This window comes from Bison bison, unplaced genomic scaffold (genome assembly GCF_000754665.1).
Source record: "Bison bison bison isolate TAMUID 2011002044 unplaced genomic scaffold, Bison_UMD1.0 scf7180017864035, whole genome shotgun sequence".
NCBI lineage: Eukaryota > Metazoa > Chordata > Mammalia > Artiodactyla > Bovidae > Bison > Bison bison.
The window spans coordinates 16,787,088-16,800,009 of NW_011494607.1; the positions used below are offsets into that span (position 1 = coordinate 16,787,088).

General features: G+C 38.7%; 1 protein-coding gene across 1 annotated transcript in view; it reads right to left on the reverse strand.

The window, feature by feature from the left end:
• The window catches only part of MMS22L (MMS22-like, DNA repair protein), a 121,678-nt gene that overhangs the window by 33,785 nt on the left and 74,971 nt on the right, over positions 1-12,922 (reverse strand). Inside the window, exon 15 of the mRNA XM_010834759.1 lies at positions 4,164-4,357. Within this exon, the coding sequence (XP_010833061.1) occupies positions 4,164-4,357 (194 nt within the window). The remainder of the gene's footprint in view (positions 1-4,163; positions 4,358-12,922) is intronic.

Below are 12,922 nucleotides of genomic sequence, written 5' to 3' on the forward strand. Positions count from 1 at the left end.
CATTTATATCTTCCCACACTCTCATACACTGGACCCTCAGAGGGTGAGCAACTTCTGGTCCATGCTGCTGCTTCTAGACCACTGTCCCTTCCTCTTCTTGAAAACCTCTGGCTCTGAGTCTCACGTCATCAAATCATACCAACGCTCTCTTCGTTGCACCTGTCTACTGTTCCCTCCTTTGCCACCTCTCATTCCTTGAAGATTGTAGCTCATGATCATCCTTTCTAACTGCAGTCCTGTCATAGTTCTTGATGATTTTTTTTTTCTCCCAGTCTCTTGGCCTTGAACTTCTCTCCTTCAGTGAGACTACCTTCCACTACTTTAGCCACTCACTCCCACGGTGATACAGAGAACCTGACACTGCCCGTAAGTACAATATCACTAAAATCCCTACTTTGAAGACCCCCTCTTTCTGACACCAAATCAGCTTTCCAACTCTCCTCCTCTAGGTTCCCAACCCCTCCAGCAATCCTTTGATTCCATCAGGACCTACGATTCGTTGGTCCTACAAACTTCCCTATGTTCCTCACTGACTTTGTGCCTTCCTTTCCCCTTTCAGGCAACTTGACTGAACGCTCCATCATTATACTCATTTTCATATACCCTCAATTCCCTTGCCTCTTACTTGATTCACTGAACTTGCCTGGGGAGAAAAAAAAAAAAAAAAAACACCATCTGTTTAATTACAATTCTTTGTCTTCTCCCCATAGGCACCTATGACCAGTATTAAGGGGCCGGTGAACAACTGTGTGGCCTGATTGCACTTTAAATTTATGACTGCAGATGGTAAGCGGGTCCTTAGAGCTGGCCATCATTCCTACCATACTTCACTAGTCCATTTGGTCTTTCATTCTCCTAGAGCATTCCTGCAGACCTTCTCTCCTCTCTCCACCATCAGTCGGCATCTCCTCCCCATCTTCATTTTCAGTTAATGACTTTTACTACTTCACGGAGAACTGAGAAGCATCAGAAGAGAACCACCACATCTACTCTGCCACCTCCAAGCAGAACCATTTACTCTGCCTTCTCTTCTGCTACCACAGGAGATCTAAGGCCGAGTCCTCAATGAGATCCCATTTCTCCTGGGCATTAAAACACAAATGACTCTCTTGCAACATCAAGTTTCCTCTCACTCCTATACATTCCTGTCAGCATTATAAATATGCTGGAGTTTCTCCCATGTTATTAAAAAAAATTAAAAAATAGAAACCCTCCTTGACCCCATCTCCCTCTCCAGCTAACATCCCCGTTTTTTCCTACTTCTTATAGGTGTGTGTGTGTTAGTCACTCAGTCGAGTCTGACTCTTTGCGACCCCATGGACTGTAGCCTGTCCATGGAATTCTCCAGGCAACAATACTGGAGAGGGTTGCCACTTCCTCCTCCAGGGCATCTTCTGACCCAGAGATCCAACCTGAGTCTCCTGCATCGCAAGCAGATTCTTTACCATCTGAGCCACCAGGGAAGCCTCTTTTAGTGGTGATACTCAAAAAGATTTACTTACGTTTGCAGCCAGCGATTCCTCTTCTCGCATTTCCTCTTGGATATCTTTAATGGGCCTTGGCCTCTACCCACTACAGCGAAAACCTAGTGACCTTTGTCCTACTACATCCAGTGACCAATTCTCAGGCCTCATCCTAATTGACCCATTAAACACATTTGAATTGATGATCACTACTCTTTCCTTAAAATGCTCTGTAATTTGGTTTCCATGGCATTACACATAATGGGTTTTCACATCACCTCACTGGTATTCCTTTGCAGTCTCCTTTCTTGGTTCCTTCTAATCCTATAAATCTGAACATGGGAATATCCTAGGACCTGTCTTCAAACTTCTCTTTTTACTACTTACTCTGTTAGTAGTCTTATCCAGGTCATAGCTTTATAAGACAATTTGCACATAAATAGCTTCCAAATTTAAATCTCCAGCTTGGACCTCTTCCCTGAAACTCAGGTTTATTATCCAGGGGTCTACTCAACATCCCTACTCAGATTTTAAGGGATAGATATCTATCTATCTCTGTATCTCCCAAGTCAAAATCCAGGTCTTAACTCATTAAAAATTTCTTCCTGCCACAATCTTTCTCATCTCAAACAAGGGTTTCTCCCTTTGTCTATTTTGCTTACCATATCAAACCCACTTAGAAAATTCTGTCAGCTCTACTTTCAAACTGGAAATCTGACCACTTCTCACCACTTCCACTGCTCCCACTGTGGCCCCAGCTGTCCACCTCTAAGCTGTTACAAGAGTTCTCTATGTGACCTTCCCACCTCTCGATAGTCTAATCTCCATCCAGCAGCCAGAGCAATCATATCACCTCTCTGCTCAAGACTTTCTAGTCTCAGGGTAAAAGTGAACATTTTTACAACTATGTATAAGGCAGAAGAGAAAGCAGTTCTACATAGCCTATGGATTGCGTCTCTGACTACTCTTTCTCCATTTCTTATGCCACAAGAGCTTTGATGGCTTCCATGTAGTTTCTTGAACACACCAGACATGCTCTTGCCTCTGGATTTTTGCATAGCTCATATCTGCATAGCCGCATATCTCACCTTCTTCGGGTCTTTGCTCAAATAAATGATACCTATACATGTTTTCTGGGCAACTCTTATTTAAAAATAACTTGCCTGTGATCTTTCCTTGTGCTTAATAGATCAGTTGTGTCCTACTCTTTGTGACCCCATGGACTGTAGCCCGCCAGGCTCCTCTGTTCATGGGGATTCTCCAGGGAAGAATACTGGAGTGGGTTGCCATGCTCTCCTCCAGGAGATCTTCTCAACCCAGGGATCGAACCCAGGTTCCCCATCCCTATCCTTTTCTATATTTTTCTTTTTCTCCATTTATCATCATCTGACCAATTACACATTTTACTTACCTATGTTCTCTTCCTTCCATAAGAACGTGGAGCTTATGCATGAAAAAAGGAACTGTAGTTCTTTTTTTCCCATTGATAAATCCCCAATGGCAAAGTATTCATTAACTATTTTTTAACGCAGGAAATTTTTGCCTCCTGTCTTTACTTCAAAACAAACCCCAAACCCACATACATTTGCTTTATATCTATATTACTATTTATTTTCAGGACCTAAGACAGTACTGACTAACGTGTATCATTTTGGTCATTAAGTGAGAGTTGGGATGATGAATGGTAGAAAGATAAGTCATATTGACTAGTAATGACTGCTTTGGTTAAACTGAAAGTCAGTATTTATTTTCACAGACATTCCAGTGGTTGCAAAAGCACTGCCTGTCACAGTTCTCCAATCTGTGTATCGCTGTAAAGTCTTAATTATGGAAGCACTACCAGAATTCAAAATCTTTTCAAATGTATATCATGAAGGCTTTTATGTAATGCTTTTAGCTCAGTTTTCCTTATTCACACTAGGGTAAAATAAACCTTGGTTTAGAGCTTAGGTTTTTAGAAGCATTTACATTTAAATACATTAAACATCTTCTTAAAAACCGCATTTAAATACATGTAGTCACCATATTGATCTCTATTCCAGTACTTCTTAACATACGTTGGATAAAATATCCCTTTGAAGAAGACAAAGACTTCTTGTGGGAAAGTGCATATGTGAATATATATATTCAAATTCTTGCCTATAATTTCATCTGATTCAGAGTCCATTAAAGTCTAAGGACATGTCTATAGGCTAATAATCAAATTAAGTAAAAATTACAACCTAAAATAGAATCTAACAGAAGTCTGAACAGTAACATTCTATGTACTCCATGTCATTCTGATCTCATCGGCTTTATGTTGAAGTGGAATTCATTCCATCTCTTTTTGCTCTTTATTCAATTTCATATTTTACTAGGTATCTGCACATACAATCTGAAAATAAACAACCTGAACTAGAAGTCAAATGCTGTTTTACTTTCCAAATAATGCATGAATAAGAAAAGCTCATGTAAGTACAGTAGTTTTAAGGTTAAAAATGATCTTTTTAGCAAATCTTCACTTAGTTTTTACTTTTACTAACAGGAAAATAATAAACAAGCCAAAGAATCCTAATTTTAAAATACATAATTCTTTTCTTCCTGGTTGTCAAAATATTTATCGCACTGTAATAAAATAAGAGTTTGCTACTAAGCAAACAGAAGAAAAAACTGACAGAGTCTGCAAAATGAGAAACTAACTGGCAAATAAAGAACGCTGACCTGCGGCTGCATCCGCGAGTTGTGAGAGAGGCACTATCTGCGACATTCTCTGACTCTTCAGAAATGAAAAGAAATGCCTCCACAGCGCACTGGCAACTGCAGCAAGGTGGCGCTCTTTAGTCGATAATGAAGACTGCACACTGAGGTCCCCATGCTCCCTTTGAAGTTCCTGACACAATTGTTGATGCAGACTCCTAAAAAAATAAATAAAAATACAGCTAACACCCAACAAACAAATACAAAATTTTTCTTTAAATACATTTTGGGGTTTTAACATTTACACCATGTGAAAACTGAAGGACAGTTCTATCTAATTAAAACCTTTATGCCTAGACATTATGCATTTCTGGTTATTTGATGGATGAACGATGGCATATTAAGTACCATAATGTTAATGTTAATTACTAATGTCAAGCATTAATTATATGCTTTTTAATATGTCAGATCTAAATGAGAAACAGGCAGCTTCAAAATGAAGGTTTGCATTTTGCAACTCGCTATGACAAGTGATTTTACTTACAATCTAGACATAAAAACAAAATTTTAAGCCACTTCTCCTGTGAGCTTTAGGTTATGATGTACCAAGAGGAAAGTACTTATGGCTTATATGTGATATTTTAAATTAAAATACTTTCCTTGTTTAGAGCAGACATAGACATTAAGCTGGAATATAAAACTGTGCTAGATACAACATTATTAGTCTTTTAGTCCAAAAAGACCCATAATCATTTTCACATGGTAAAAAATAATAAAATCATTCTTCTCCAAAAATCAGTAAAACGTGAATTCAATACTGCCTCAAGTTTTGATTTGTCATTTACTCACTTTTCCTATGGAAAACTGAGACATCTCTAAGACCTTAACAGAAACATAACAGGGGTGAATACCAAAAGATTTTTCTAGTGATCTGCAATAGAAGATAATGCAATATGCCCAACAATTAATAATATTATTTAAAACTAAACATGCAACTATGATGTTATTCCTGTTTCTGTATATATAACTGTAATGTTATTTCTATTTCTGTACATACAACTGCCATCTCAATTGAGTAGACACAAATGCATACACAGCACTCTTATATTTGTTTTCTTCAATTAAAGAGCAAACAGTGAAAATAAACCAGTGGAGCTAAGCCAGAATACTTCCTTTGATAGTAGCAGTATTCCATTACGAAAAATGACTAGTACTTTAAAAAAAGAAGGAAAATTACATTAAGTCCAACATTCCTGATGCTTTAAATCAGTTCATCAAGAAGAAGTGGACACTCAAAATAACTATATAAAATACGGAACTAATGCACAGATTTAAAGCAATTCCACAAAAAGATCAAAACTGGTGGCAAGACCACATCATCGTATTTTTCACATAACTAGAAAAGAGTGAAAAAGTTGGCTTAAAGCTCAACATTCAGAAAACGAAGATCATGGCATCTGGTCCCATCACTTCATGGGAAATAGATGGGGAAACAGTCGAAACAGTGTCAGACTTTTATTTTTCGGGGGCTCCAAAATCACTGCAGATGGTGACTGCAGCCATGAAATTAAAAGACGCTTACTCCTTGGAAGGAAAGTTATGACCAACCTAATAACATATTCAAAAGCAGAGACATTGCCAACAAAGGTTCGTCTAGTCAAGGCTATGGTTTTTCCTGTGGTCATGTATGGATGTGAGAGTTGGACTGTGAAGAAAGCTGAGTGCCGAAGAATTGATGCTTTTGAACTGTGGTGTTGGAGAAGACTCTTGAGAGTCCCTTGGACTGCAAGGAGATCCAACCAGTCCATTCTGAAGGAGATCAGCCTTGGGTGTTCTTTGGAAGGACTGATGCTAAAGCTGAAACTCCAGTACTTCGGCCACCTCATGCAAAGAATTGACTCATTGGAAAAGACTCTGATGCTGGGAGGGATTGGGGGCAGGAGGAAAAGGGGACAACAGAGGATGAGATGGCTGGATGGCATCACTGACTCGATGGATGTGAGTTTGAGTGAACTCCAGGAGTTGGTGATGGACAGGGAGGCCTGGCGTGCTGTGATTCATGGGGTCGCAAAGAGTCGGACACGACTGAGCGACTGAACTGAACACAAAAGTAAAGATTTTAAGTATAAGTTATATAACATTAGGACTCTATGTCTCTCTACACTGGAATTCTTGGATAACTATGAGACATAACTTAATGCTACTTGCAGTACTGGGGGCAGTTCAAAATACCTGGAGAAAGAATATCATAGTAATCAAGTTTCATAAAAACTAACCAAATATCTGCTATGTCCTCTTCCTGTAAAACTTGGCTGAGATGCTTTCAACTTGAACTAGTGGCTAAAGATTATTTCAGGTCCTTTAGCTTTGAGTAAGATGAATATCAAACCACTAAAATCCATTTGGCAACTAACTCAATTGCCTATATCAACAAAGCAAAATTCATGGGTACATTTCAAGACACTGGAGTTCAAGTGAAATAATACCACCATTTGCAAAACCCATCTAAAGCTTTTTCAAGTATATTGGTCTCAAAGGATAATAAATAATTTACTATACTTGGGTAGCACAGATTTTACTATTTCTAAATAAAATAAGCCATTTACTTCACTCTTTAAAATCGATTCTCCAGGAAGCGGTATCATTTTCGATCATCCTTTATGAAGCTGGAAATTCTTTAACTAAAAATCAGAACAATTCTATGAGATGGGTGTCACTAATCCTCTTTATAGAGGATAAAGATGATAATGATATCCCCAAAGGTCACATGGCTAAGAAGAGCTGGCCCCATAATCTGAATCAAAATCTGACTCTGAAGCCCATACTTTCCCTTATACACTAAAACACACACCCTGTAACACTAAGGTGTGCATGTGTGTGTGCTCACACACACACACACACACACACACAATTAAAACATTGATCAATTTTCTTCTCTCCCTACTTGGATTGAAGAAATTTTACTAAGCTTAAGAAAAGAAGCTGGAGAAGCCACATGTAGCTTTGCTTTGTAACGTGGTAGGGATGTAGGTTTTAAGTAGAAGACTGACTTTAAAATCATTTTGGAAATATACATGCATAACCAACCCACTTATGTTCTAAAAGATCCAATATAGCAGAAAAAAAAATCTGCTGAATGTCAAGTTATTTAAATTGCAGCTTTCACAGAAACAATAGCAACATCTAGCATTTACTAGTACTTACCATGTGCCAAGAACCACACTAGAAAGTTTGTAAGCACTGTTTCTCACCCTATGAGGTAGGTATAATTATGATTCAAATCTTATAAAATGAGGGAATTGAGGCAACAGAAGTAGCTTGTGTTGGGTAAAACTGCTGGTTATTAGCAAAGCCACTCACAGCTGTGTGACCTTAAAAAAAATGAGTTACCACCCAAATTTCATTTTCTAAAGAGTTAAAATTAGGAAAAATCATTTATTATCCACCTACCAGGGTTATTGTGAAGATTACATGTGAAGAATAACATCCTCAACAGTGTTCAGGAACCTATCACTACACTATGTTGTTGTTTAGCCCCTAAGTTGTGCCAGACTCTTTGCGACTCCATGGGCTGTGGCCCACCAGGCCCCGCTGTTCACGGGATCTCAAAGGCAAGAACACTGGAGTGGATTGCCATTCATTTCTCCGGAGTATCTTCCTGACCTAGTGATGGAACATTCATCTCCAGGGTTGACAGGTAGATTCTTTACCACTGATCCACCTGAGAAGCCCATCGCTACACTATGGAAATGCCCAAACTTGTACATACCTAGTTATCCAGGTCTTTGTAAGCTTCTGTTTTATTAATAGCTCTGGTATCCTGCTTCTTTGGGCTTACCTTCGTTAGTTCAAGCACTTTCCTGATCCAGTACAAAGCTGTTCTTGTGCTCTACTTTCCAAGATTTGTTTTCCTATTTTTATTTCCATGTTACTTTTTGTAGTGATTTTATATATCTCACCCTCCCACCTCCCCATCCTCACAAAGACATACAAATATACTGAGGCATCTATTAATATGACTGGTAAGAGCTAACAGAAAGCAAGGGGGTTAAAAAAATTAATAACTGAATTCCTTTTTTAAGTTCTACTTCAAAGCCTGCCAACTTCAATCCACATCAGTGAAAAATATAATGGGAAGCTCTAAGTTAAAAAAAAGTTGTTCTAAACCACTATGAGTGATGATTCCAAGTGTCTGATGAATGTAACTAATGGAAAACTGGATGGGAATCAGGATACTCTACCATTTTTAGTTTCAATTAAATTTACTAAAAAAAGCCCAAAAAACCTTAGGTACTTTGGATCTTCCTGTTATTCTTATTCACATCTATAAAACAGGGCTATAATCTGCTTTACCACCCAGAGAGAATATAAGATAACCAAACTAGTGAAATTACCAGAAAGCAAACAAACAACCCCCACAAAACAAGGATTTAAAGCTGGAAGGTATCTTAAAAATCATTTAATCCAATCCTGTCTTCAAAAAATAAAAACAAAAATAAAACAAAAACAGATTCTAGGTATAAAGAGAATATTGCAAAGTCTCACTAGAAGATAATGGGAAGTCCTGCCCCACAATTCTGTGCATATCCAGTTACTAGGGAGACGCAACAGGTCAGAAACCAGGCTGTTGAGTAGTAGCCCAGGCATATCCTATAGGGGCTCCCTGGAATGGGGGATCCATGTATTTGTGTGTACATGGACAAGGAGGTGAATGGGTGGTAATGATTGAGTGAGTATGTGAGGTCAAGGCAAGGAGTTTACTGGCTGTTTTGACTATTAAGCGATGATAAAAAAAAAAAAAAAAAGCCCAGTACTGGCAATGATACTTCTAGTCATATATAATGCACCATTGTATGCAGGACAAGAAGCAACGGTTAGAATCGGACATGGAACAAAGGACTGGTTCCAAGTTGGGAAAGAAGTACATTGAGGCTGTATATTGTCACCTTGCTTATTTAACTTATGCCGGTCAGAATAGCTGCTATCCAAAAGTCTACAAACAATAAATGCTGGAGAGGGTGCGGAGAAAAGGGAACCCTCTTACACTGTTGGTGGGAATGCAAACTAGTATAGCCACTATGGAGAACAGTGTGGAGATTCCTTAAAAAACTGGAAACAGAATTGCCACACGACCCAGCAATCCCACTGCTGGGTATACACACCAAGGAAACTAGAATTGAAAGAGACACGTGTACCCCAGTGTTCATCGCAGCACTGTTTATAATAGCCAGGACATGGAAGCAACCTAGATGTCCATCAGCAGATGAATGGATAAGAAAGCTACGGTACATATACACAATGGAGTATTATTCAGCTATTAAAAAGAATGCATTTGAATCAGTCCTAATGAGGTGGATGAAACTGGAGCTGATTATACAGAGTGAAGCACGTCAGAAAGAAAAACACCAGTACACTATACTGACGCATATATATGGAATTTAGAAAGATGGTAACAATGACCCTATATGCAAGACAGCAAAAAAGACACAGATGTAAAGAACAGACTTTTGGACTCTGCGGGAGAAGGCGATGGTGGGATGATTTGAGAGAATAGCATTGAAACATGTATATTATCATATGCGAAATAGATCGCCAGTCCAGGGTCGATGCATGAAACAGGGTGCTCAGGGCCGGAGCGCTGGGATGACCCTGAGGGATGGGATGGGGAGGGAGGTGGATTCAGGATAGGGAACACATGTACACCCATGGCTGATTCATGTCAATGTATGGCAAAAACCACTATAATATTGTAAAGTAATTAATCTCCAATTAAATAAATTAATTAAAAAAATAGAGGTTTTACAGTAATTCGGAAACTAAAGATCATTGACGGCAGCAGAATAAAACGGGCATGGAAATGATTCTCAGAGAACAGGTTAAGGATGAGAAAAGTGAAAATGAGGGAACTAAAAACACAAAGGCATATAAATTCCACACATTTACTCTAATTCAATGCATATTACACAAGTTCTAGGCAGTAGGGATACAAAGTCATCAAAACAAAGTCTCTGCCCTGGAGCTTGTATTTTAAAGAGAGATAGATAATTAAACACAGATGTGGATTACCTGAGGTTGTGGTGAGCTTTATGGATAAATAGAAATCAAGGTACAGGGATGATGAGTGATGATGGTATTTCAACTAGGAATACCAGGAAATACCTCCTGAAGATGTGACACATGAGCAAAGACTTAAATGAGTAAGGCGGAGAACCACACGGGTACACATGGAGAGAGAATTTCAGGCACTAGAAACAAAAGTGCATAGGTGCCGAGGCTAGGGGTTTTACGGGCTCAAGATCAACAATTAGGAGGCCAGTTGGCTGAAGCACAAAGGAAGACAGAAGGAAAAGCAGATGAGTCAAAGAGGAAACTGAGTTCCAGATCAAGCAGATTCGTCAAAGAACTTCAGATAGAATCAAAGTGGATAACAAGCCAGAAAGCAGAAGTGTTATATAATTTCTTTTAAAAGGAACATATGAAAAAGCAAGGTATTTGGGGAAGGGGAAAAAAATAGTAACCACTCTGACTATAATGGATAATTTTTATAGCAGAATTAGAAGGCAATAAATTTAAGAGTAGAAAATAAAGACAATATTGAATACTGGTTCAGTCACGTGTTCTCATTCACTTCGCAAGAAGTTATAATGCCAGTCACTGTATGTGAAGTCAGAGGTATACAAACGATTAAGGCACATCCTGCTCTTAAAAAAAGAAAATCTAGACTTCATATGTAGGTAGTAGATTGGTGCAAAAGCGTGGTTTTTGCATTGTGGAAATTTGCCTTTGATATTGGAATACATTCTTAAATAAATGCAGTTATGTTATACATCATTTTAATGTGCATTTCTCATTTTATAGTTTTTTCCTAATGACTTATTACTTGCAGCTTATTTTATATTTATTTTAGACTATGGAAATGTTAAACAAAAAGCAAATTTGAGTGGTTTTCTCATTGAAGTTCAAAATGGGTCGTAAAGCAGCAGAGACAACTTGCAACATCAACAACACATCTGGCCTAGGAACTGCTAAAAAATGTACGGTGCAGTGGTCGTTCCAAAAGTTTTGCAGAGGAGACAAGAGCCTTGAGGATGAGGAGCTGATAGTGAGACTGACATCAGAAGTTGACAACCAACTGAGAGCAATCATTAAAGCTGATCCTCTCACAACTATGCGAGAAGCTGCTGAAGAAATCAACATCGACCATTCTATTGTCATTCAGCATTTGAAGCAAATTGGAAAGGTGAAAAAGCTTGATTAGTGAATGCCTCGTGAGCTGACCACAAATCAAAAAACCTGTCGTTTTGAAGTGTCGTCTTTTCTTATTTTATGCAACAACAACAAATCATTTCTTGACTGGTTTGTGACATGCGACAGAAAGTGGATTTTATACAATTGGTGAAGATCAGCTCAGTGGTCAGATCGAGATGCTCCTAAGCACTTTCTAAAGTCAAATTTGCGCCAAAAGAAGGTCATGATCATTGTTTGGTGATCTGCTACCTGTCTGATCCACTACAAGCTTTCTGAATCCCGGTGAAACCATTCCATTTGAGAAGTATGCTCAGCAAATCAGTGAGATACCCTGAAAACTGCAACACCTTCATCCAGCACTGGTCAACAGAAAGGGGCCAATTCTTTTGCATGACTACACCTGACTGCAAGTCACACACTTCAAAAGTTGAATAATGAATTGGGCTATGAAGTTTTGCCTCATCCTTATGTTCACTTGACCTCTTGCCAACCAACTACTTCTTCAAGCATCTCAACAACTTCTTGCAGGTAAAATGCTTCCACAACCAGCACAATACAGGAAATGCTTTCTAAGAGTTCACTGAATCCTGCAGCAAGGATTTTTACACTACAGTAATAAACAAACCTATTTCTCATTGGCAAAAACATGTTGATTGTAATGGTTCCTATTTTGATTAATAAAGATGTGTTTGAGCCTAGTTATAATGATTTAAAATTCATGGTCTGAAACCGCAATTATGTTTGCACCAACCTAATAGTAAGGAACCACTGAAAGATTTTGAACTGAGGAGTGACATAATGAGAATAGTGCTTTGGGAAAGATTAATCTGGTAATGGCAAACAGAATGGATTAGAATAAAAACTGATGAGAGACAGAAGAGACCAATTACGAAGCTTCTATAAACATGCAGGTATGAGTTAATGTGCCATTTAAGCTACTTTATGAAGAAACAAGAAAGCTAACAGTAATTAATTGGCATTTTGTGAAGGAGAGAAAGGAGCAATCTATGTTATTGCTAACTTTTGGGAGAGGGAAACAAAGGTAGGAGAGACAGTTAATTTCTACACAAGAAGAGTATAATTTGATTTGCAAACAGAAAATTTAAGTAACAAAATCCCCAAAGTTTTTGGAAATTTGGACCTAGAATCCAAGAGTACATTTAGATTCAGAAGTCACTTGTGCCCAGTAGTTCAGCTGATTTTAATGAACATTTTAATGTCTATTAGTTACTTGAGGTAGTGTGTTCAGTTCAGTTCAGTTGCGTCTGACTCTTTGCAACCCCATGAATCGCAGCACACCAGGCCTCCCTGTCCATCACCAACTCCCGGAGTTCACTCAGACTCACGTCCATTGAGTCAGTGATGACATCCAGCCATCTCATCCTCTGTTGTCCCCTTCTCCTCTTGCCCCCAATCCCTCCCAGCATCAGAGTCTTTTCCAATGAGTCAACTCTTCACGTGAGGTGGCCAAAGTACTGGAGTTTCAGCTTTAGCATCAGTCCTTCCAAAGAAATCCCAGGGCTGATCTCCTTCAG